The sequence below is a fragment of the Xylocopa sonorina genome, chromosome 10 (assembly GCF_050948175.1).
Source record: "Xylocopa sonorina isolate GNS202 chromosome 10, iyXylSono1_principal, whole genome shotgun sequence".
In the NCBI taxonomy this organism is placed as follows: Eukaryota; Metazoa; Arthropoda; class Insecta; order Hymenoptera; family Apidae; genus Xylocopa; species Xylocopa sonorina.
Window position 1 is genome coordinate 5,993,584 of NC_135202.1, and position 25,559 is coordinate 6,019,142.

The window sequence follows — 25,559 nt, forward strand, 5'->3', positions numbered from 1 at the left end:
CGGATCGAGAGATTTAGAGGGTTGGGATATTAAACATCTGGGGTAGAATAGGCAAATGAAATATTCTGGATGGTAACTCGCGAATTTTGCGAAACATTCTGCCAGTTTGGTGAGAGGGTGAGATATGAAAATACCATAAAGGTTCCATACTAATTACTTCTAACAGTATAATATAGTACAAGCTACTCAAAGATCCTCGATTCCATATTATACAACCCTATTAAAACTAAACTTGACTCAACGCAATTTCAAACCCACAGGACACAAACCAACTCAACCACCCCTAACAAACCTCCACTTCTCTTCTCAAAAAAAAATCTCGCGTCGTACAATCTAAAACACGAGTATCCCCTAAAACCCAAAGGACACAAACCAGCTCAACCACCCCTAACAAACCTCCACTTCTCTTCTCAAAAGAAAATCTCGCGTCGTATAATCTAAAACACGAATACCTTCCAGAACAGCGCATCGAACACCCCCAACTCCCCCCAAAAAGAGCTGTCGAAAAGGGAGAGTCCTCTGCCCAGGGAGACCGGAAGAGTAACCTGACCCACGCTCCTGTTTCAGAACCTGGAGGAGCGGGAGCGCAAGCACAGCGTGTACAAGGAACAGCTGTCCCGCGAGCAGAGGTTCCTCAGGCGGCGGCTCGAGCAGTTGACCAGCCAGGTGGGCGTGCACGGGTTGCACCGGTTCCACGAGCTCCACGGATTCCACGGTCTCAGCTCGAGCGCCCCGACCGGCTCCTCCTGCGGGCCAGGCGTCGCGGCGGCCGCCGCCGCGCACTTGAAACGGCGCAGCATCTCCGAGTGCTCGCTGGGCACGGCCTCGTCCACCAGCTCCACGGCCAGCTCCAGGAACTCCGACAGGTCTGCGGGCAGTCCCTCCGTCTCGGAGTCCGGTGAGTACTGGCCCATCTGCACGCGTTTCGCACGCTGCCTTCGTTCGCTGTTACAGCACGCCATCGAGCTCCTCGCGACCAACCCCTCAATCACCTGACATTGGGGTTTGGGGAGTCGATGGATTTGTCGAGGAGACAATTTAGCGAATTTCTTATCGGGTTTTTTGGGAAATGGATTATTTGGAATTATGTTGGGGGGTGATTTTGTTGAGGAAGAAGGTTGAGTTGAAGATTTAAGGGTGGTATTGAAGAGAGCGTATGGGTTACTTGTGATAATTATTGGGATTTTCTGGATGCTGATGGATTTGTCGAGGAGACAATTTGGCGAATTCGTAATGAGGTTTTTGGGGAAGTGGATTATTTGAGAATTATGTTGGGGGTGATTTTGTTGAGGAACAAGGTTGAATCGTGAAAGATGAAATTGGAGGTTTAAGGGTGGTTTTGAAGAGAGTATATGGGTTACTTGTGGTAATTATTGGGATTTTCTGGATGCTAATTGATTTGTCGAGGAGACAATTTGGCGAATTCGTAATGAGGTTTTTGGGGAAGTGGATTATTTGGGAATTATGTGGGGGGTGATTTTGTTGAGGAAGAAGGTTGAATTGTTCTGAAAGACGGGGTTGAAGATTTAAGGGTAGTTTTGAAGAGAGTATATGGGCTACTTGTGGTAATAATTGGGATTTTTCCAGATGCTGTTTGAAAATGAAAATTTTTATGATTCTATTGTGAAGGAACATTTAATGCAATAAGAAATATTGTCTAATAATTGGAGGATAAGGGGTTGAAGAAGTTAATGGGTAGATATTGGATGAAGAAGGATTAGAGTTCCTCCAGACGATTCTAGCAATTTCCAGCAAGTTCTATCGATGCGTTTGAAAATTAATTACAAAGCAATTTTGTCGAGGAGAAAGCAATGAACAAGATTGGATATAATACAAAAGTTCGTCGAGTAATACAAGGAAGGACATAGTTCAGGATATTAGCGCACGTATTATGTCAAGAGGGATACTCGCGATTTGGTCCACATCTGCCGGAAGTTACTTAAATTTATTAAGAGGTAAAGTTTATAGAAGGATTCCGTCCAGAAGGTTTGATATCGCTGGAAATTTGATCGAGTCGTTGATTCAAGGATGAATTTAGAAAGTTCGCCAATATATCCAAGAGGAATACGCGGCTTGCTCGCAATGTTCCCTGAACAACTTTTATATCGACCAACTGAAAATAAAAAAAAAAAAACAAATAATCGATATTTATAATTCTCATCAAATGAAAAATATTTTCCAACAAAATCTCGTATTGATCAATTAATCGCATGATCGTCCAACGGCACATGGCACACACTTCGGCTATTGCGCCATCGAAACGATTTTAGGATCGCACTTCTTATTGCGGGATCTCTCGGACGATGAGGCAGCCTCGGTTTGCTGAGTCAGCTCGTTAAGAGAACTCGGACAGAGGAGAGCTTCCACCCCTATAAATATCGTCCGTGGTCGAGAGTAAAATTGGAACGATCCGCGAATTATGAGTCAACTGTTGCGAGTCATGCTCCCTTCCAATGTCACGGCTGCTCTTCGATCGAGTGCCTTAAAAACTGCCAGCTTTCTCACCCCCGTTTTCTCGGCTATTTTCACCCCTTTCTTCGTACCTCTTTTTACATACAACGTCTGAACGAGGCTCGAGAACGATTTAGAAAAGAGTTTTAAACGCGTGAATTGACAGAGAGACTCTTGTTATCCTCGCGAGGATCTGCCAGCTGGAAATCCATCGTTCGACGGGCATTTTTGCGAGTCCTCAGCAGAATCGTTGCGTATTGCCGCGGATTCGTCGCGGAGGAACTGGCTGAGTCAGCCCGTTAGCAAACTTCCGGCTCGTTCGCCGCTGCTTATGAACCTCCGCCACGTAAGACGGGTCACAAAGTTCGAGGTCGACCAGTGAAAAGCTTGCAGTCTACGCTGCGTTCGCGTCACGATCGAAACTCGATGGCGATCTTTCGTTTTCAATTTCTCGTCCCACTGCAATCTCTCAAAACTGGTTCCCTTACTTCTACAATTTTTAATAACTCCCTTAATGCGTAATCTTAAAAACGTCGAGTGACATGTTTGGCTCGTCTCACCAATCGCAATTTTAACTTCTATCGTGTCGACAACTTGACCCTCACAATATTCACGAATATTAATTATTCGAAAGCAAAATAATCTTAATTAAATTTTAGTTTAATCTTAAATTAAGTCCTGACCTTGGAAGGTTTCGTTTCCATCGACTCAAATTTGAACTTTCTTTTAAATTAAGATTTCAAACTGTCGCTCGAAAGGAAACGTTCCAAGGTCGAGGCCACGGTAAGAAAACTACTTTTACTGTCGAACAACAGGGTCTGAAATGATCCCAGCGTCGAAGGGCGTCGACACGTTCCTCTCGAGGGTAGGTGGAAATATTTTTCGCGCCGCGACGCAGCCAGTTTCCATCGCTCGCCTCGGATATGAGTTTCGGATAACGCGTCCCGAAGGGAGGAATAAAGCGCATCCGTCCTCTATATCGGGCCGCGGGAGTTTACGAGCCGGCTCTGCCACGGAAAGACCATGCGGACCCTCCAGCAACCCTCCCATCGAATTTCGCCCGATTTCAATCTGTGAACGCCGCGAGTGCGACTCGGTCCGCGCGGCGGATCGACCCGGGACGATAAACCAGCTGGAGCGGCGCGGATGGTAGGCGTTTTAAACTCGCTGGTAGATTTCGTTCAATGAGATACGAGCATGATCGCGCGTTTCGATTACTGTTCGCGACTGTAGATGTACTCGCATCTTTTTTTTTCTTATTTAAGACACTTCGTATAAGATAAAATGTTCTCTTTTCGAGTTCATCTGTTGGTTTAAAAAATCAAAATCGGTGACAGAATCGACTGGCAATGGTTTCATTTGGATCTATTTGAAGGGTTACGTGCAAGTTTTCTGGCGAATGGTAGTAGGTTTTTTAAACTCGCTGGTAGATTTCGTTCAATGAGATACGAGCCTGATCGCGCGTTTCGCATCTTTTTTTTTTTATTTAAGACACACTTTGTACAAGATTAAATGTTCTTTTTTCGAGTTCATCTGTTGGTTTAAAAAATTAGGATCGATGATAGAATCGACTGACAATGGTTTCATTTGAATCTATTTGGAGGATTGCGTGCAAGGTTTTTGGCGGATGAAGCGTTCTTCGATTACTGTTTGCGACTGCAGATCTACTCGCATCTTTTTTTCATTTAAGACACACTTCGCACAAGATTAAATTTTTTGAGTTCGTCTGTTGTTTTAAAAAATCAGAATCGACTGGAAATGATTTCGTGTGGATCTATTTGGAGGACCGCGTGCAAGGTTTCCGGTGGTACACGGCTGGCTGGTTCAGCGTTGAATTTCGAACGCGGAGATCGTGAAACGCGCTCGAGCGATCGCCACGGAAAACAATCGCACGGTCAAAGGGTTAATGAACTGCGACCACGTTGCGTGCCGGTGGCCTGGCCGAGAAGATAACGCTAATAAGGCTCGGAATAGCGGCGAGTAAATTATCACCGGGAATAATGGAAACTCCTTTCGCGGAAGCGCGTCGACAGGATCGAGTTCAACCCCTCTCGACGTTCAGAAATCAGACGCGAAACAACCGTCGGGACTGGCGACCCGCTCGGATTCATTAACGGAATCTGCGTTAACTCTGTTGCCACCACAAAACGGAAAGATCGCACGTTCTGACACGATCTCACGAATAAACATGTTATCTTAGAATTTGTCAAATTTTTTTAAACCAAGAGCAACATTTTGCACAGCAGTGTATTCGTGCAAAAATTATTATCTCTTGACAGACAAAAATAGCGAAAGAAATTAATCTACACGTTAAAAATCGTCGCTTTGTATCTCACGCGTTTCGTCTAAATTGCATTATGAAAACATCCCCTCTGAATGCGAGAAAATCAGAAGTATTTCGTACGCGATTGAAATGGTTTCGCAAGACCATAGCTGGTGAGAAGAAAAATTGGTATGCAAAAAAGAACGCGTTCTTAATCGCGAGACAACTAGCTGGAATCATCGACGTCGGCGTAGTGCGAGCCATGGAAGCATGAAAGGACGCGAGGGGGGTGCGAAATTTCCGAAGGAAGCCGAAAAATCGCCATCGTGGCACGCTGTGACTTATGATAACTGCCTGGCGCTGGATATTCCCGTCGGATCATCAATTTCACCGTTCACCCTCGTTTCGTCGCACCCCTGAAGCGCGACCTCCTTTTTCTTTAACCCTGTCTTCGTCCACTCGCGTAATAAATCATCCGGCGATGGACGTGCTTTCGCGGCCAACTACATGGAAACCAGTCGATCATGTCGCCCCGCCGTGTTTAAAGCGAAAGACACGGACGAGATTAATTATTAATCTCGCGCAGAGGAAAAATAGAAACTGTTCACGGATTCTTGTTCTTTTCTCTGTTCAACGAATATTATTGCCAATAGCTAGATTATTACTTCATTAAAAAAATTTCTTCCGCTTTAACAGATTGAAAGATGTACGCGTTTATCGAGATTAAGAATTTTTGGAAATACTTAATTTTGCAAATCTGCTGAATCTCTCTGGTTTCTACGGAAAACGAAGGTTATTAGAAAATTAGATTTACTGCGATGAAAGGTGGAAGATCAGACAAAGATCCACGGAAGAAGCCCAATATTACGATTTTTAGAAATACTTAATTTTGCAAACCTACCAAATCTCTCTCGTTTCTACGAAAAACGAAGATTATTAAAAAATTGGATTCACCGCGATGAAAGTTAGAAGATCAGACGAAGATCTACGGAAGAAGCCCAATATTACTATTTTTAGAAATACTTAATTTTGCAAACCTACTAAATCCCTCTCGTTTCTACTAAAAACGAAGATTATTAGAAAATTACATTCACCACGATGAAACTTGAAAGATCGCGTCATCTCTTAAAACTCACGAAGGAAGCCCAACGTTACACCTGTCACCCATTGGGCCACCCTCGACTCGCGATACGCAGCGGCTTTATCAAACACGCTGGTCGACCCCGTCAGAGGGAAAAAGTTGGTGGTAAACGGTCGTTTAATAGCGGCATCGCCGTTTCGTTTTGGCGATATGGAAAAGTTGGTACGCGCGGCGGTGTCGTTAGCCCTCGACGAAAATGGAAGAGAGGGCGGCACGTGCGCCCGGAAGCCAGCCGGTGTAATCCGTTTAGGGGGAAAATTTGAGGGTTAATCGCGTTACGGGTGATATATCATTGCTTGTTTTCGGCGGGAAGCCTCTGAAAGGATTGAAGCCTGGCAAAAATGGCCGCGCGCCTTCAATAGGGACCCGGGCAGACGCCGCGACGGCTTTTTCCACCGCGCGCCGACTTCTTTCGAGCAATTAGCGGTTGAATTGTTTTGCGAGCTGACCGCGACGGTTTTCACACCCTCCAAGCGTCTTTGCGAATAGTCACGCGGCACGTGAGAGGCTTTTTACCACGTGTTAACGTCCATTTCATATTTTACCTCTAACCTTGCTCTTCTTTCTGATCATCAATTGCAAGAGGAGGATCCAAACGAATTATTTTCATGATAATCGATTGGACTTTCGTATTAAATAATTTGAGCTGATCGTCACGGTTTTCACACCCTCCAGGCATCTTTGCGAATAGCCACGCGGCACGTGAGAGGCTTTTTACCACGTGTTAACGTCCATTTCATATTTTACCTCTAACCTTGCTCTTCTTTCTGATCATCGATTACAAGAAGAGGGTGCAAACGAATCACTTTCATGATAATCGATTGGACTTTCGTATTAAATAATTTGAGCTGACCCTGACGGTTTTCACACCCTCCAGGCATCTTTGCGAATGTCCACGCGGCACGTGAGAGGCTTTTTACCACGTGTTAACGTCCATTTCATATTTTACCTCTAACCTTGTTCTTCTTTCTGATCATCGATTGCAAGAAGAGGGTGCAAACGAATCACTTTCATGAAAATCGATTGGACTTTCGTATTAAGTAATTTGTGATAGCCTAAAGAAATTTAGAACGCGTCGAGAGTGATGGTTGATTATGTTAAACGAGGGAGAGCCGCGAAGAGGAAGACGACGAAGCGTAATCGAGCAACGCGATCGACAAGGGAGCTCGATCGTAATCTGCCCGCGCTGAGATCGAACGGATGTGGTCGCGGGTCATAATTAAGAGCCATCGGCCATTGACGTAATGTCATGCGCGCGTCACGTTGCCTCATTGTTGCCTGGTACTCGCAATTAGCCGTGCGTACAGCCAATTCACTCCGCGGCATAATAATCCTTGGCCAAACCGCGCTCGAGGGGACTTTGCCGCGTTGAATGTCGTTCGATATCAGCCAGCTGAATTTTCGATGTCTTTAGTTACCGCGTCATCCTCTCGACTGATGGCAAACCAAATGATCTCTTCTCTAATAATAATAATAACAGCGACAATTTGTCGCCTCTTCCAATAATAATAATATTTGTCGCCTTCTCAGAGTTCAAGTATTCACTCTCAACCCTTTATTCTATGGGTTATTAGCATATTTCAATTTATATTTCTAATTTATATCAAGTTGCTTATCAGAAAGCTAGTAATTTAATATACTCTCAGGAGGCAAAGTTCAAGTTTGAAAAGTGTCATTAGGAATTGCGATTAGAACATTTCAAGCTAAATTTTATGGTAATTCATGGGTCTTCTGCTTTTTTAAATCGCGAACAATTTAAGTACGTCCATCGATTGAGAAATGAGAGACAAAATGCAGCCCAAAAAAACTTTGGCCAGTTTGCAAACGGGTCGTTCGAAATCCCGCTCGCTTAAACCAGTACTTTAGTCAGCGTCGCGACAATTACAGCCGAAAACCGAAGCGTAGCGCCTCGCGAAACCAATCAGTCGACCGAGCCCGACCCAAACCCACCCTGAGCCGACCTAAAGCAACTCTGCGCCCTCTCCGTCTTGTCGACAATATCCCCTTACCTCGAGGAATTAGGAAAACCGGTCGCCGGGAGCAGAAACAACCGATGCCCGTCGATTAAAGCAGAGGGAGCCAATCCGATTCGATCTCAGCCGGGATATCGGCTCGATTACGTGGCAATTCCCTCGGGAGCTCGCGCTAGGCACTTGTTTACGGTTGCCGTGGGTGCTCGAGAGAGTAATAAAGGATCATGGAAATTTTTCGCGACATAATACATTCGTGTAGTTATTTATTCGATAATTGTGGTATTAATTAGAAAGGGGTGGAGAGTGTATTATTTTTCGTTTCGTGGATAGTTGGGTTATGGTTTTCGAACATGAACGATTCGATCTTGGCTAGGATATCGGCTCGATTACGTGGCAATTCCCTCAGGAGGTTGCGCTGGACACTTGTTTACGGTTGCTGTGGGTGCTCGAGAGAGTAATAAAGAATCATGAAAATTTTTCGCGACATAATACATTCGTGTAGTTATTTATTCGATAATTGTGGTATTAATTAGAAAGGGGTGGAGAGTGTATTATTTTTCGTTTCGTGGATAGTTGGGTTATGGTTTTCGAACATGAACGTGAAGATTTAGATTGCGATCCAGCGTGCTTCAACCCCTTCACGTCACTTCGCAAAGTTCGCGTTCGTTATCCTTCGAGTTGAAAATTCGGGATGAAATATTGAATTACGATCTTTCGAAGTTCAATCTTGGCGGTGGCGTGTTGACTTTTTGCATTTAATCTGTCGTTAGTCTCGAACCCCTCGACTTCGATGCTGGGCTTGAAACGGTAATTCGCAGCCCCGCGAACTTCGATCCTGGCGCCATCGCGTTCGAAATTTCCGCTGCGAGATCTTTCGAATCAGTTTGAAAATTCGCAAGCCACCCCGCTATCTAAATCCCTCAACTTCAGAATTCGACCCGTATGCGTCACTTTCCCAAAGTTCTCTCGCGTTTAGTCGTCGCCATTAAAATCTCCCAGCTGCAAAATCGACGTCGTCGACGAATTACAGCGACTCGAATTTTAACGTCGCTCCTCCAGACTCGCAACCCCCTCCACGCTTCGTTTCCACCCCTCGAACTTAGTCCTCGTCGTGAAACCCTTGCAGCGTCGAAAAATCCGCCAACGAATCGTTGCTTTTAAAAGTCGTCCAACTTACGACGAGCCCCACGCGGTTCTTAAATGCACCCTAAAACGCGAAACTACGATCGTGCGAGCCTCCAACCCCCGCGCACTTGCCATCCGAATCGGACTTCGGAAACCAGAAACACGGTCGTTCCCTCGCGCGTCGTCGCATCCGAGTGGTCTCCGGATGTGGAAGAAACTCGTTCGAAGACACGACTCGAGAGAGTGGTCGCGATTTGTAAAAGAGTCCGGAAGATTCCGTGGAGCTGGCGAGAGAGTGGCGTCGAGGGGGTGAGAAGAGGGTGGAGACGCGCTCGTTATCGATGCGTTCTCCACGGCGTTTTGCACGAGCGACGAGTCGAGCCGAATCCACAGGGGCCTGGATCGAAGCCAGTGTAAACTCCGCTCGCCGCTCTCGATCCGGATTGAATGTCAATTCGATCAGCGCGCAATTCTGTCGAGAGGACCCCGAGCGGATGGACGTCGAAGGTGGCGAGGGGCGATTCTTCTCAGCGAGTACCGCCGCTGTTTTTCGTCGTGATTAAACGCGGATCGATTGATTCTAATTTCGAGCCGGTTTCCTTTCGTTTAATATGATTTGCGCGGCTCTGCTCGAGGCTTTTTACAGGGCTGCGGGCTTCTCGTACAGGAATAATTGCGATTCGAAAGGGTCGCGCTAGTTCTAGGCGAGTTCTTGGGTATTTAAATTTCGTGGGGTGCAAGTAATTATTGCGGACAGCATAAGCTTCACGTTGGATGGGCTTAATTATATTCGATCAATACGTGTATTTTAATTCAACCATTGATTTCTTAAATCATCCCTTAAGATATTCTCTCTCAGATTTCAGTCTTCTCGAAATGTTAATAAACCAATCGATTATTCCGTTTAATCAACTAACCCTAGTCCACGATTCGCCCCGTAAAAAATATAAATTTAAAGGGACAAATTTGAAAAATAAAAATGTCCAAAGGATTCCAATGCATCCGATCGAAGTACCCAGGATTTTCGAGCAGAAACGTACAGTGTAGAGTAGGCGAGGACGATAGAGAAATTGGGAAGCGAGAATGGTAGAAACGGTGGCGAAATCCACCCTTAACGGTTATCGATGCGAGGGGCGAGGTATCGTGGAATCTCCGAGCGGACGGTTTCCACGCGACGTGAACGTATAGCGTCGCTCTCGAGACGCGCAGGACGCGATGCCTCACCGTCGGAGGGAAGTTTTAAGGCTGCTGGACGACGGTGATTTATCGCGTGTCCCCGTTTCGGGGTCTCTCCCATTCTGCAAGGTGAATGCAACGCCGCTCATCGATTATCGTCCGCGTTGCTCCCGTTGTCACGCGGTGCTTCATTCGGTCAACAATGCACCCCCGTGCACGTAATTTGCCTATTATTGATCATCCATTTGTCACGGCCGCCCCGTTGTTTCCCCGTCGCCGTTTTTACCCACGGACGCCTTCCGCTGTCTTCGACGATGCCCGCGTCCTTTTCGCGCGCGCCCCTCGACTCGCTGTCGGCGGCGAACTTCCGCCCGCTCGCAACTTGTAAACGAGCTGACAGTGGTTAATGCGACGGTGGTGCGCACCAGGGTATTGGTACCAGACGAATATTTCGATGACAAACGCGATGTAGAGCTCCATTTCGAGACTTAATAATTATCGAAATTAATACGTGCAGAGGAGTATTATTCTTTAGATTTTCTCGATTAACTGAGAGTGGTTAATTCGACGGTGGTGCACACAAGGGCCTTGGTACCAGGCGAATATTTCGATGATAAACGGGATGTAACGCTCTATTTCGAGACTTAATAATTATCGAAATTAATACATGCAGAGGAGTATTATGATTTAGATCTTCTCGATGAACTGAGGGTTAACTCTATCTTGGTACACCATTTAATACAATTTTTTTTATGGTCTCTCTAGCTCTCTAACTTGATGGTTATTCTTTCTATATATCAGGACATACTTAGTACATAGAGTGCATTTAACACTGAGGGGTAGCTCCATCTTGGTCCACCATTTAATACAATTTTTTATGGTCTTTCTAGCTCTCAAACATTATGATCATTCTTTCTATATACCAGAACATACTTAATACCGTACAGTGCATTTAACGCAAGGTTAATACACTCGTATAGAACAATTAAACGAAGGCCTCCAATGATAACGAATACTGTTCCACTAAAAATCGCCACACACTGTACCACGCTCCCCAATACTCCATCCACGCTATCAACCACCGACTACCAACGACTACAAACGAACCCAGCCTCCTTCTACAAAATACCCACGGTAGATTTCTGACAATGCCAAGGGCGGTCCTGCCGCGATCCCCTAATGTCCACGATAAAACCACCACCGCGTTCACCAATATTACGCCCAGCCAGCGACGAATAAACCCTTCACCCGCGAATCACGGCGACGCGGAACCCGTCCACCCATAACTCGGCCGCAAAAACCAATCCCAGCGAACAGGCACGCGTCCGACGAAACGAGAGCCCCACGTTTCCACGGTTGGGTCTCGTAGTCGAGTCTCTCTCTCTCTCTCTCTCTCTCTCTCTCTCTCTCTTTCTCCTGGTCCCTCCCGTCTGCAGGTCGATCGTGATCGAGCCTGAGCGATCGAGGGATCCGTACAGGCCAAGAGAGGAGACCCGGGGCCAGGCTGGAGGGGTGGGTGGGGTTAATCAGTGCAATCATGAGATTAGCGTGGCAAAGGGGGTAGGTAGGTGGGCAGAGAGGTGGTCGAGGGGTCGGAGGAGGACGGTAAAGGCAGGCACGTAGCGTTTTACGTAGGAAAGGGGTACTAACGGACAGGAGGGGCGAAGGGGGCGAGCGTGGGCGGGCGGAGTTCCGTATATCGATTCGATATACCCCGGACCTCGAGAGGCTCGCTTCGATGCATAATCACTTTGCCCTCACGTGTCGGATCCACGATGGAAACGTACCGGCTGCTGCTCCTCTCCGTTCGACGCTGCGCGAGAGTTGATCCTCCTCGTTTCGCGTCTCGATTTTTCCGCACCTGGTAAGAGAGCGTCGAGATATCGGCGTCGTTGGGTTGTTGGAACTCGTCGCGATGCTCCATGGACGGACTCCTCTGCGTGTCTGTGAAAATTGCTGGTTTATTAGAGAGAGAGAGAGAGAGAGAGAGAGGCAGTTGCGGCCTCGGGGTCCTGGCGTTGGTGATGCGTGATGGGTATTCGATACGAGAATTTATGCGATTTTGATGGATAGATGGTGGCAGGGAATGCGTATTGATTAGCTCCAGAAGGGAACCAGGACGTTTCGTAGACGAATACGGATAGAAAAACCGTGGACGTAAGCTGTGGTGTTATTGTTGCTGATTTTAATAAAGTTACGTTTTCGACAGGGTTTCAAGTTCGAAGATCCAAGTAGGTTCTGCTATTATAGAAACAAGGAATTCTCTTGTAACACGGTTATTTCGTTCGTCGACTAATTTTTCTAGAAAAATCGTATAATAAAAGGATAGTCACAATTTTTGTAGTTCGTTAGAAAAGAGGGTTGAAGAGGCTCGTATCTCCATCTTTATTTCTGGAAGAAACGACGTCCCACGGAGAAGGGCAACATTTAATTCGCCAACACGCTCGGTTCTCAGAAGTTCGATGATTCAAGTAGGAATCGAGGAGCTATCTTATAACACAGTTAATTCATTCGTCGACGAATTTTTCTAGAAAAATCGTATAATAAAAGGATAGTCACAATTTTTGTAGTTCGTTAGAAAAGAGGGTTGAAGAGGCTCGTATCTCCATCTTTATTTCTGGAGGAAACGACGTCCCACAGAGAAGGGCAACATTTGATTCGCCGACACGCTCGGTTCTCAAACAAAAACGAGCATAGACAAGCGTGGATTACCATACATCGGGGTCGACGACAACGGGGGTGGGTTTGGCGTCGTCAACCAGACGACAGGAACTATTACGAACAACGCCTCGGGACAGAAACCTTATCCGGACGGTCCTTATCGTGTTTAGTAATTCGCCTAATCGCTTCGGCCAGCAGCTTCGAGGCATTAAGGTCTTCCCGAGGAAATCGTCCCGAAATAAGCAGCCTTCTCCCGACGGGCGCGCGTGCCCGCGCATACCCGCGCCCTGCCCAACAATTTTCCATCACGGAAGCCCGTCATTATGGACAAACGATTACGAGCTGATGGAAATTGAACTCCGATCACGCGGTACGTGTCCGCTGACGCGACGACATCGATGTTTCACGCGTCCACCGTTCCACGATATCCCAAGGAATTTTCGAGATCCCTGTTTCGCTATTTATTCACCAAATTCATTCCATTTCCCTGGAGTATAAACGATATTAGATATCTTCTTTAATTATCGTTCTACTAATTTTCAACTTGATTTGAAAGTGGATTTAAAGTACGATTTAAAAACCACCCTTGTATGATATTGTGGAAGTATCAATTGTGGCTGTGTTTTCACCCTCGAAGAAATTCCACGAAAGACAATAGTATTGGTCAAACCACCCACTGCTGCATCCCAACACTTTCGCAGCCCAACGATCTCGCGTCGAAATCGTCCACCCGTTCGACAGTGTCCACATTTGGCGAGATGCTGTAACGCGGTCGGATATTTCGACGGACGCAACAACAACAGCCAGTAACGTCGCGACGATGGCTGCGAGGGGGATGACGATGACGGTGGTTGCGCTGGAAGGCTACGAGTGGTAGTTTCGACGTAATGGTCACGGGTAGCGTCACGAGGACGTCGTTCTCCAAGGCTGAACGACGCCGCGTCGTCGATCCTCTCCGCGTGTCAGCCGCACCTAACGCCAGGCGGATTTCGAGGCGCGTCGAGGAGAAAATTGAAAAGGAACAAGTGGCGAGCGGAGAGGATACGCCCGTTAGAGATAGCTGAGAGACAGAGGAGGTTGGCGTGCGCGCGAGATGGTTCAGGATTCGGCGAAGGAGGAGGGATGGGGGTGGTTGGTAGATGCAGAGTGATTGATTGAGAGGAAGATCGGGGGATGAAAACGGTCTGGCTGTGCGCGGTGGCTGCTCCGTCGGCGAAGTTGGAGACCAATTGTTTAGAAATTTCGTTTTCGAGTGATGAAAATGGTTCCTGCGGCGGAAGAGGGGGAGGGGGTGGAATTTTGTTTGTTATTGATGAGTGGGATATGATGAGTCAGTGGGGAGATTAATGGAGTCTGGCCTTTGCCATCGACGGGATCAAGCGGTAATGTAGGTTGGAGTTCGGCTGGTTCGAATAGTTCCCAACTATTCGCGAGCACTTCGAAAAGAGAGGAGCGGATAGTAATTCGAGTAAAGTCGCGTCTGAACGATGAGACTGATTCGAACTATCCGCGGGGCGCGTTCGAATTGCTCGCGATCGCGGTGACAGGAGGGAAGGAACGTAGCTCGCCGTGCGCGCAAGTACATTCGGATCTTCGACGAGCACTTTGACCAGGTTCTCGCTTTGTCTTCACCAGAGAATAATACGTAAAGCATAGTTGGCCATGATTCAGCCCCGATACACTTTGCCCGCGCTATTGAACGCGAGCCAAATCGCGAGCATACGCTCCGCACAGTATCTGCAGTCTTATCAAGGCCCAGGCATAACAAGTCCCACTTCAAATTAATAGTCACTTAACACAAATAACAACGCGAACCCTCTGTATCGCTCGAAACCCGACGATCAACCACCGAGCCACCGAAAATGCTACGCGAAACTCCAGACGCAACATCAAACAACCACTCAAGAGAGCCACCGCCAACGCCGCTGCTGGGATCCCGCAAAAAAGTGCGCCCCCTCCCCCGCTCGCTGCAAAAACAAAAGGAGGAGCGAATAGAAGGCAAAAAAAGGTGGGGGAAAAAAATAGAAAAAAGTCCATCGAAAAAACATCGCTTTAAAACGTTTCACGAGTCCGCTATCAAACGGACCGGGAGGACCCAGGGAGTCGAAAAAAAGGGGGAAAAAGGAACGCTTGCTCGCGGAGAGCGAAGCGTGCTTTATTAAAAAGCGCAAAAAACTGTAGCGGCTAGTGGACGGATGGAGTTCGACGGTGGAGATGGACACAGAGGGCGAGAAAGGAACGCGCGCGCGGCGTGGTCGAAAACACGGCCAGGGGAACGTGCCTTCCGCGCCTTTCCTACGGGCACCTATGGCGGCTGTTCGTGCTGCACCACGAGCGTAGCTACGGCCCGTTCCGTGCCATTGGCTGCGTGCAAAGTGATTAAAAACACGGGGAACGGGGTGCTCTCGCGCGCGCCCAACACCCAGCGGAGCGATGCTCCCCAGCCGACCATCGCGCCGCTCCTCCGCAACCCCTGTTTTCGGTACGGCCACCGCAAATGCCCGAGGGACTCGCCGCTGAGCATTTTAGCCCCGCGGAGACAGAAACGGCGTGTAGCTGCGATGGGATCTCGAAACGTTGGATTGCGCTGCCACTCGGCGATTTCACGATTCTTCTTTCTTTTTTTTTTTTTTTTTTTCAAATAGATAACATGTAAGAACATGTGTCTCGCGATGGTACGATTTTCATTTTGAGTCTAGCAGTCGATGAATTTCTATAGATTTTTAAATAGCCGAGATATGGAGTTCTAATTAGTTTTAGAGAAAATTATGTGACTTGTCAGATGTGAATTTACGAAAAATTTTTATTTCGATCCTAGCAGTCGATAAATTTCTATAGATTTTTAAATAGCAGAGATATGGAGTTCTAATTATTTTCAGAAAAAATTGCTGTATTTCTCAGCCTGGATGTACTATGATTTATTAGATTTGAATTTACAAAAAATATTTGAATTAGAAAGAAATGGATCAATGTGTGCATAGATCAAAGATGTATAGATCGCTCAAGATAGTGGTTATTATCGATATTCGTAATAAAGACAACCATTTTCAATATCTGACTCGTAAGACATAATTTTGAATAAAAAAAAAGTGCATCTTATAGACTATAAAATACGGTATGTTTCTTGAAAGTAGTTTTAATTAGTACGACAGTTAATTGTAATATCGACCACGTAAAACCATCCACTTGTTCGAGTAGACGGTTGAACCAAGAGCCGTGGGGGTGTACGAATGGCAGATAACAGTGAAAAAGGAGACAGAACCGAGGGTAGCGCGTGTTCGTGGCTCGCTTAGAAAGGCGAAGGGATTTTTCTTCCTTGCACGGCCATGAATTCCCGGCCACGATCTTCCTTCCGCCGAATTCTCCTCGATTTAATGTTTTAATACTGCTCTTCGTGGCGCTGCCGCCTACCACCGAGAGCTAACTAGTGATTTATTCGTATTTATGGCCAACCCACCCTCAGACCAGAGGGATGACGGGGCTGCTCGCGGTTCGTGAGACGGATAATTTTCTGCTCGATGCTCGATTATTTCTCAAGATTAATTTTCTCGTCCTGTACCAGAAGGATTTTACGTTTCATCGAAACGCGGTTCTGTTCATCGCGACCTATCAATTAATAAATTTCGAAAAACTTTCCAAGGTACAGCGATGAATGGTATCCGCGCGCTTTCAAAGCATCGAGAGTATCGCGTACATTTTATTTTCCCTCGATGCCGGATTAACCTTTTGTTCTGTTCGATGGATTTTATTCATCCCCCTTTTATTTAGCTTTCGACGGGCCCTTTTGTAATTTCCGAAGTGTAATGAATCGAAAAAATTCGGGGGAATTTCGCGTTTGCGGAAACTCGAATCGTCGAAGGGGTTGATTTCTCCCCCGCGATGACACGTTACCCTTCGCGAGAAATAACACGAGTTAAAAATTGTTCCAGGTGTGCTCGCAGAGAAATTCTCCGCGTGGGATGAACTCAACTTCCTCCTCGCCTTCTTTTGTTTACCATTGCTGCCTCCTTTTTTTTTAGAACTTAATCTCGCTCTGCTATCGATACAATTTCCCAGTGACTTTATACCATTTCACTGCGCGGGACACGTTAGCGCGTAGTCGTTTTTAATTTATCCGCCAGGATGGCGGCATCGATTTTACTCCCACGTACACGTTCTCCTCCTACGCGAGAATATTCCATCTATATCCGTTCAACAACTAAATTATACAACACATTTATCTTCGATAATAACCATTCACCTTTATATAAATAACAATCATCTCTCGAGTAAATAAATCAAACTCGCGGATGTATCGTACGACTAACATGCAGAAGAAAATTACCAATGAATAATAATAATAATAACATATCCACGCAATGCGTTAAATTCATCGATACACAATTTAATAACTGAAGAAAAAATGTCGAGTGTTAATTTAATATTTAACCAAGTCTCGAGAAATAGTCTACTCGTGACTGAATTTGAGATCAATCCCTTGTTTCCTTTAATTTCACCCCCTCGAACAAACCCAAAACCGCCTTTTTCACAAATCGAAAGTGTTGTCCGCGTAGCTTAGTGACAGTCGAATAGCAGAATCTGCCGTCTGAGTGGAAAATTCGAGCTTCCGGTCTCGCGGATGTATCGTGCGACTAACATGCAAAAGAAAATTACCAATGGATAATAATAATAATAACATATCCACGCAATGCGTTAAATTGTCGAGTGTTAATTTAATATTTAACCAAGTCTCGAGAAATAGCCTACTCGTGACGGAATTTGAGATCAACCCCTTGTTTCCTTTAATTTCACCCCCTCGAACAAACCCAAAATCGCCTTTTTCACAAATCGAAAGTGTTGTCCGCGTAGCTTAGTGACAGTCGAATAGCAGAATCTGCCGTCTGGGTGGAAAGTTCGAGCTTCCGGTCTCGCGGATGGAATCTATCCCTCGTGTCGATGAACCGTGCCACTGATTGCCCAGGGGAGTTCCGTTCGGGATGGGAAACGCGGTGGAAAAGTTTCTGCCGTTCGCCATTGACGCGTAACGCGTCTGCTTAAGCGACTGGTGCTCGTCGCGATCTCGAATCGACGAACAACCGTGTCTCGTTTCTCGATTTCGTAGCCGTCTTCTCTCTCGTAACGGATGACTCAAAATGGGGGGATGATCGCGAGCGAAAGCGAACGCAGACGCGAATTCGTTTCAATAATCGTTGCTCCCGAGGCGTTTCACTCTCTGGCGAAAATTGTACGCGCGCAGAACCGTTTCGAGGCGGAGAAATAATAAAGCAAGAGGGCGAGGGTTAACATCCGCCGCGTCAGACTTTTCCACGCGTGTTTTCAGCCGGATACCACCCCTGAAACCGCGGCTGTCGGCTGTCCCTTCTAGTATCGCCTTACACAAGCACCATGAAAAAGGGAAGACGCGAAGAGGAGCCCCTCCTGGGATTTTAAAATGCTGGAATAGTTTCGCCTTACCAGTTTCCCAACTTCAACTTTCACCCCCTCTCTTATCCTCTCTCTTTCTCTCTGTTTCTCGCTGGCTCTACCTAGCACTCGATGGAAGATAGAAATACGTCGTTCAATCCACCTGTGCGTTCGCTCCTCCGTTTCCGAGCAACAAACTCGGAATTCTGATGCAGCCCGCTCGAGTCAATGATACGATAATCGGGAAAAGTGAGTTCAGTTTCGAAGTTAGTCGATTCGAACGTTTGTACGGATTTTTTTCTGCTCTCCTCGGTTATTGGAGAAATTGTATCTGTTAATATGAATTTTATTTGAACATCCTCGAAGATATCAAAAGTAGTTTGCTAGTCGAAAGTGTGAGAAAGTAACGGAAACTATTGTTGAAAATTCGAGAGCAAAGTCGTACGAAATTAATTTGAATACAGCAGAGAGGATGTTGGAGTAAGAAACCGAGGGAAGAAAACAAAGTGATCGCAGTGAAGGAAATTTTTATTCCAGGAAATTATAACCCCGTAAAAGTTGAAGCACCTTCGAAACATCCCTTAAACTGAAATGGAACGATGAACCTTGCACGAACAACCGAACAAATCTCTTGGACGTTAACCGCCATTCTATTTCATTTTACAATCGATAATCCTGGGCCAAGGACCTCGTATTCCTCGATAAAGCTCGCGGAAATTCCCACGATCTAAACTTTTCGCTGACGATATGATAATTTCAGAGAGCATTTCGTCGGGGGATGTTAACCTGCGCGCAAGCGTCTTGGGGTGGTCGCTCGTCATCTGAATCTTCGACTGATCGTTAAATGGAGCGATATTTGTCGAGCAGATGCGATTATTTACGACTTGATTAATTTTTCATATCACGACTTTTCGTAATTCCACGTTTCCTACCAAAACTCCAGAAAACCTTCTGCATTTTCAATATTTCTAAATTAAAAGCGGAACGTCGCGTTCGAACACAGCAAAAAGTACCAAAATTATTACCTTTCGCAGCCTAGTACGGTTTCTAATAAAAATCGAAAGTAAATCTCGTATTTCTGATAGCAAAAAAAAAAAATTAGAAAAGTGTGTGTTACACAATTTCGACGCTACGATGGAAGATTTCAAAGTAGCGTAAAATAACAGGGTCGAGAAATTATTTCCCCGATTTCATCCGAAGAATACGTTCTTCCTGCGCGTGTAACTCTCGGAGGGGGCCACTATCTCTCCCGAAAAGTCCGTCGTACGTCTTTCCAGCGCACCCACGCCGCGCTGGAATGCGGGCTGTGAATGGATCGCGTTACCGGAACTTCAGTATTTTAGGCACGCACGGAGATAACCCTATCGCAAGCTCGACCAGCCAGGTGAACAGAGCTAAAGAAAGGCGGCCTGGAATTATTATTGCTCGAAATAGTAGCTGTTACTCTTAGACTAGCTGAGAAATCCTCCAAAGTATGTCCTACATTTGACAAAAGAAAAAAAAAAAAACGAACCATACAAAACTTTAATTTGCATTCTCCTTTCTCAATCGTAATTTTAAACATCTTACGAAAATCAATGAATAAAAACAGAGAGTAAGAAAATGGTAAATTTCGAGGAAGCAATGCTGCGAGCAACATCGCGTACAAACGAGAACAGTTGTCTGAGAAGCGAGCAGAATGGACGGCCGTTTAGGGCCGTTTAAAAGGGTCCCACCAGTGCGTCCCATCGAAGGGTTGGAATTTCGAGAGGGTCAACGAATATCTTCGTTATCGCGGCCCTTCGGTCGCCCCGATGGCCCGTAAACTAAGGTAACGAGTAATAAGTCTGGGCCAGATTAAAAACGATAAATGTCGTTCGGCTCTGGGGCGCGATAAAACCGTGGCAGTAAAACGGTGAAAGCGTCTCGTTCCCGTGGAACCGGATGGGGACGTCATCCGTCCGGAAGAGGAGGCGTCGTCGTCGTCGTCGTCGTCGCGGAGACGCGGCCGTAATTACGACACCGTCCATTCTTTAATTCCGCGGCCGATTATGCTCGTAAAAATGGCTTGGATGAGTCCTGGTAGCGAAATCGGTGGAATCTGCTCCAGCAGCGGCTGCTGGAGAACGCGAGGCGCCCTCGTCGCGCACTCGTAACAGCGCCAGCGGCACTTCCGGCGCGAGCATCGCTCGACAAGAAGTTCCGCGTACCAAGCAAGGATCAAGGATGGAATTTTACGAGACTGCTGATGAGAATCGGCTGGCATGGTCGTTCGTTCGCCGAACATAGGTGAGAAACGACGAAACGGTTATTGTAACTGAGATTCCAAAGGTTTACGGGAGTCCTTCGCGGAGGGTCGCTCGTGGGTTATGGTCCGCTTCCTGTCGAGCTCGAAGGGTTCGTATGTTGCGAGCGATTGAACGCTTTGCGTGTGCTCCAAGGGAGATGCAATTTTTAAACATTTCGTGTGATTCTGTAGGTTTTCGAATTTCTGCTTTGGCAGAGTCCACTGAAATTCTTGTACCTGGAGGAAATTTTGATATTTTCTACAGCTTCAAGTTGTACTTTGATGGGTTTTCGAATTTCTGCTCTGGCGAAGTCCACTGAAATTCTTATACTACAAGAAAATTTTGATATTTTCTACAGCTTCAAGTTGTGCTTTGATGGGTTTTCGAATTTCTGCTCTGGCGAAATCCAGTGAAATTCTTATACTTCAAGAAAATTTTGAAATTTCCCACAGCTTCGAGTTATGCGTTTGGAGCCTCAAATATTCCAAAAATTACACACTAATCCTGAATATACTAAAAGATGGAACAGACATCGAGTATATCGCGGTACCAACGACGAAAGGGAGAGGAGATCCTGTATGGGTGTTTAAAGGGGTAACCATGAAATATTATTTAAAGAGGTCGTTAAGTAGCGCGTGGAATCGGAGAGGTGCTCGCCAGAGCTGGACGCGTTGTTACACGGTAATAGCGATTCCATTTACCGCGCTTTATACCTGTACGCCGTACTTCGACGCTGCACCCTGTCTCTCCCGCGTCTCGCCGCCCACGCCACCCTCCGCCCCTCGTCCCTCTTTTATCGAACAGTTGTTTTCATTGCAAAGCTCGGCACGATCCATTAAACGTCGTTACCTACGTCAACAACGGAGCCATTAGATTTTGTTCATCGAGCGGTGACCAAGTTGCGGGGCGATCGATCGATCGCGGACGCGGCCTTCCATCGCGGATCGACAAGAACCGCTCGCTCGAAGGGGCGCATTGTCTTCCCTCGACAACTTTTCGGCTCGGTTGCATCGAGTTTCTCGATCGAGGCTGGTTCGTTGTAAACTCGTGCCGAGGAAAATGAAACTTTTCCTGCTATTCGACGATCGCACGGTGAATTTTTAAGCATTGTCAAGTCAATATCGCGCTATTCTGTGTTCGCGGAATTTCAATAGACTTATTTATTCTCCACTCGCAATATTAGTTCTCGTTGTTCAATTTCAAATTTTATATATTTCTTTTTTCAACTATGGAATGTCAGCAGGAGACTAATTTATTCTCCACTCGCACTATTCAATTTCAAATTTTATATATTTATTTTTTTAACTACTACTTCTACTCGTCTCACGAGATAATAATTAATCCCTGTTGAAATGCCATTTCTTATTCTATTCTCGTTTCAAAAAGCACACGTCAAGCAGTGTCATACGCACCTTTTGTACCACCCCTCTGTCTATATCGCATCGCAACGTCACAGAGTGAAACAGCATTACTCTGACGAACACCTGCGACCAAACACAGGGGCATCTCTGTTCGAATCGTCGAACAAGAATCTTCTTACGCGTTCTGCCGAGTGGCGAACAGTCGAGGGGTGCGTAAATCGCGTAACCTTCGCAGCGAGCTCGCGACGAAGAGTCACTCGGTCGACCAGGGTCATTTACTCGGATTGCACTAGCTGGATGCATTCTCGCAGAGGCAGAAAAGCTCGAAGAAAAGAAAAAAGGAGAGGGAAAGGGGGTAGGGGTGGAATACGAAGCTTCGACGGGGTTTGAACGGGGTGAGCAGTGGAAGTTCGAGGGTTTCGCGGAGAGGGTGAATTCGGGGGTGCGCGCAGCAAGAATTCGGTGCCGTCACAAAGGCGGCCGCGTCCCTCGGTTCTCGCACGCGCGTTCAATTCTCCTTGAAATGTTGACACGCGACCGGGCGAGGATTTTTGCGGAGCCCTGCGAAACGAACTGCCTTTGAACGACGCCTCGTTACTTATATGGCCACCCCAGGTGTCTTTGTTTCAGCTTCTCGACGGAGCTGAGTGTAATTAACGAGCGGACGTAAGATTGCGATACGGAAATCGTAGAGTGAGTACCCATCCTGGCAAAGGGGGTGGTTTCGATCATTCAAAGACCATCTGAAATTCCAACTAATAGCAAATAATCGTTCGTACGATATGCTCGAACGAAAATTCAGCAAACGTTTCATCTTCCATAGTAAAAGCTACGATTTCTCCCTTCAACCACCCCTCCACAACGCTGCCAAGGGTGAATTTAAGAATTAAAGACGCGCCGCGTCGACGTCGCAGGCGAATATTAATCCACGTCGAATGCGCCGGTTGTATTTGTCGAGGCTGCCTGATCGATGTAATTAATCCGGGTTAATTAACGATAAAGCACAGGCCCACCCCCACGGTGAGGGAATATCGGCGCGCGTGTATTCACGGGCACGCACCTGGATGCGTGATCCCGCGTGCCGGAGGTTTTAATCACCGGGAACGAGGCGTCGTGCGGTGCGAGCAAGTGCGAAAGAGAGAGAGAGAGAGAGACAGTGAGAGAGAGAGGGAGAGAGAGAGAGAGAGAGAGAGAGAGAGAGAGAGAGAAATGGGGGTGACGCGCGGAAAAGACGGCGAGGAGAGTACGCCCACCGCCATTTTCGTAATTACGCGCGAACGACGCGCGCCGGATATTAATCGCGAAACGCGCCGCGGAGGAGGACACCGCGAATATTCGCGCTGCTACTCGATGAAAATTGCTCGTGCCTGCGCGTGTTCGTCGAATTTTCCCGCGACTGATAAATGGTAGATACCGTTTTCGATGTTCAGAGATTAGGTGGCCCTGTAACTGACACGCGAGAGTCCTGGTAATTAATCCGATTGAATTTTGAACCTATCAGCTGGCGATCTTCTTGGTATTAATATTTGCTTAAAAAAAAAAGGAAAACTAGACAAACTTTGAGGAATAAACTAGGAAAATAACGACGTGGTCTCGCGTACAATTTGTATTCCTCGACTGTGGCAACGTCTGCGCCCGCCACCTGATTTTCACCCCTTCGACATGCGTCGAGGAACCGAACCCACTGTTTCTTCCCCCCTCGAAGGCGACTAACTCGCTAACGAGAGCTCGATATATCTTTCGTCCGTAGAAACTAGCCTGTCTCCGTTCACCGCGCGAGAAATGTCCGCGAAGGGGTTACCAGGGTAGCCAACGGGGGTGCGCTGGGTGGAGGTTCGCGTTGCACGTCGATTTATCGTTTAATAAAAGGTGATACATGGCCCACGAGGTGGCCGTTTTTATTTTCCACGAGCGACGACCGACCACCGCGGGCCACCCTTTAATCTTCGATGCCCTTGTCGTTCGGGGGCTCGTTAAACGGAATTTCCTCGATTCGAACCCCAATTGGGAATTGGCTAGCGACAGCAAGAATTTTCAAACCACCCTAACTCCTTGTCTGCTCATTTGGTAATTCCATTAATAATCTACAATCAATCCTTCCATAATGCTATCAATTCGATCATCACTGGCCCAAAAGCGTATTACAAAAGGGTTGCTACAATTTTCAACCCCTCAACGCGATCATGGGCCAATAAAAAATCCCAATAAACGAAACCACACTCTAAATCATCCCTAGTAACCTAAAAACTTCACCCAACATGAATCCTCCCTAAAAAGCCACCCTTACGAGCCAATAAGAGCATCGCCCCAAAAGATCGTCGAATTTTCGACGTCGACCCTAACCAACGTCGATGATATCTCCTGTGGTCGCGATAAGCGATCGTCCACGATGAAAGATGAGCACGACGAGCCAACAGCGATGTTGCTTCTGGTTCGTCTGGCTCTGCAGACGGCTCGACGCGTCCGTCGCGTGTCTTGGGCGACGACGACGACCACCACCGAAGCGTATCCCGCGCGAGAGAGCCAGGGGGTGGTTATCCAGTCGGCGGATGAATGCGTCGCGGCGGCGATCGACGTTTAGGCGCCTAGCGTCGCGTTGGAGAAGGTGGAAACGACGGCGAACCCAGATAGGGTGTTACGACGGAGGGGGTGGCGGATGCGGAAGAGGTGGTGGCCCAGGGGGGTAGCTAGCGGCGGAGGGAATTACTATGGTCGATGTCGGACAGTACGAGACAGAGGCGGGAAGAAGAACCCCTAAAGAGACGCAAAGGCAGGCCGAGGCGACGGACGGGAGAAGCTCTTTGACAAGTCAAACATGCGCTAACGCCCTCGTAAGATAGTCACTTTCAACATGGCCGACGAGCACACGGACCCTTTCTGACCCTCGCCAAAGGAGAACAGCCTCCGGGGGCATGGTCGTCGAGGCAAACGAAATATTTGATTCCTCTTTCTCTTTTTTTTTTCTGCTTCTTTCCTTCCGCTACCATACTGCCTCCACCCTCTCGCTCGACAAATTCTCTCTTTATTTTTCTTTCTTTCTCATTTTTTTTTTCTTTTTTTTTCTTCTTCGTGCAGATGGAGAGGGGAAAGTAATGAGAGGGACGCAGCGGTGGTGGCGACTTTGCGAAGTTAATATCGGGGGTTTAGCTGTTGCCTCGGTGGGAAATATGGTTTTGCGAAATGGCGGAGTTAAACGATGATGCGATACGATGTATATGAAGCGTGCGTTTGATTTTTCTTTTTTTAGAATTTTTTAGGAAGGAATAAGGTATAAATTAACAGAGAATAGTAGCACAGTTGCGAAGAAAACAGAATCAGAAGTTCTATGAATTAGAATTAAAGATACCTGACTTATAGAAGCTTCCAATTTACCCGTTCAATCTCTATTTTTCATCCAATCATCACTGCCGCGTGGCTATATCGACGAAAGCTAACAGGTCCACAATTACTGCTGGCGTTCGTACATGGAAATCGTCCAAATGCTTCGCAGCTTGCGCACTGAAACACAAAGAGTTATTGCACGCGTTACAAGTGTAGCAAAACGATGTTCAGCAACAATCAGAGTTTCGTAACGCGATCACTCGTACTTTAGACTAAATCGAGGGACAACAAATTGTCGTTGGATATTTTTTGATCAGGCTCGTTTCGCGGTAATGTATAAAATGGCAGGAAAAATGCGGAAGCCAGGAGGCAACATCGCGCGGACAGTGTCCGTCCTCTCGACGTCGAGTGGCGTCG

General features: G+C 46.8%; 1 protein-coding gene and 1 long non-coding RNA gene across 4 annotated transcripts in view; one reads left to right on the forward strand and one right to left on the reverse strand.

The window, feature by feature from the left end:
* Mxd (MAX dimerization protein) overlaps positions 1-25,559 on the forward strand; it is a 166,094-nt gene that overhangs the window by 96,181 nt on the left and 44,354 nt on the right. For all 3 annotated transcript variants that reach the window (XM_076903631.1, XM_076903632.1, XM_076903630.1), the window contains one exon: positions 568-898. In XM_076903631.1, the coding sequence (XP_076759746.1) occupies positions 568-898 (331 nt within the window). The remainder of the gene's footprint in view (positions 1-567; positions 899-25,559) is intronic.
* The window catches only part of LOC143428612 (uncharacterized), a 42,603-nt gene continuing 42,240 nt past the window's right edge, over positions 25,197-25,559 (reverse strand). The window contains exon 2 of the long non-coding RNA XR_013102443.1: positions 25,197-25,319. This is a non-coding gene — a long non-coding RNA (uncharacterized LOC143428612). The remainder of the gene's footprint in view (positions 25,320-25,559) is intronic.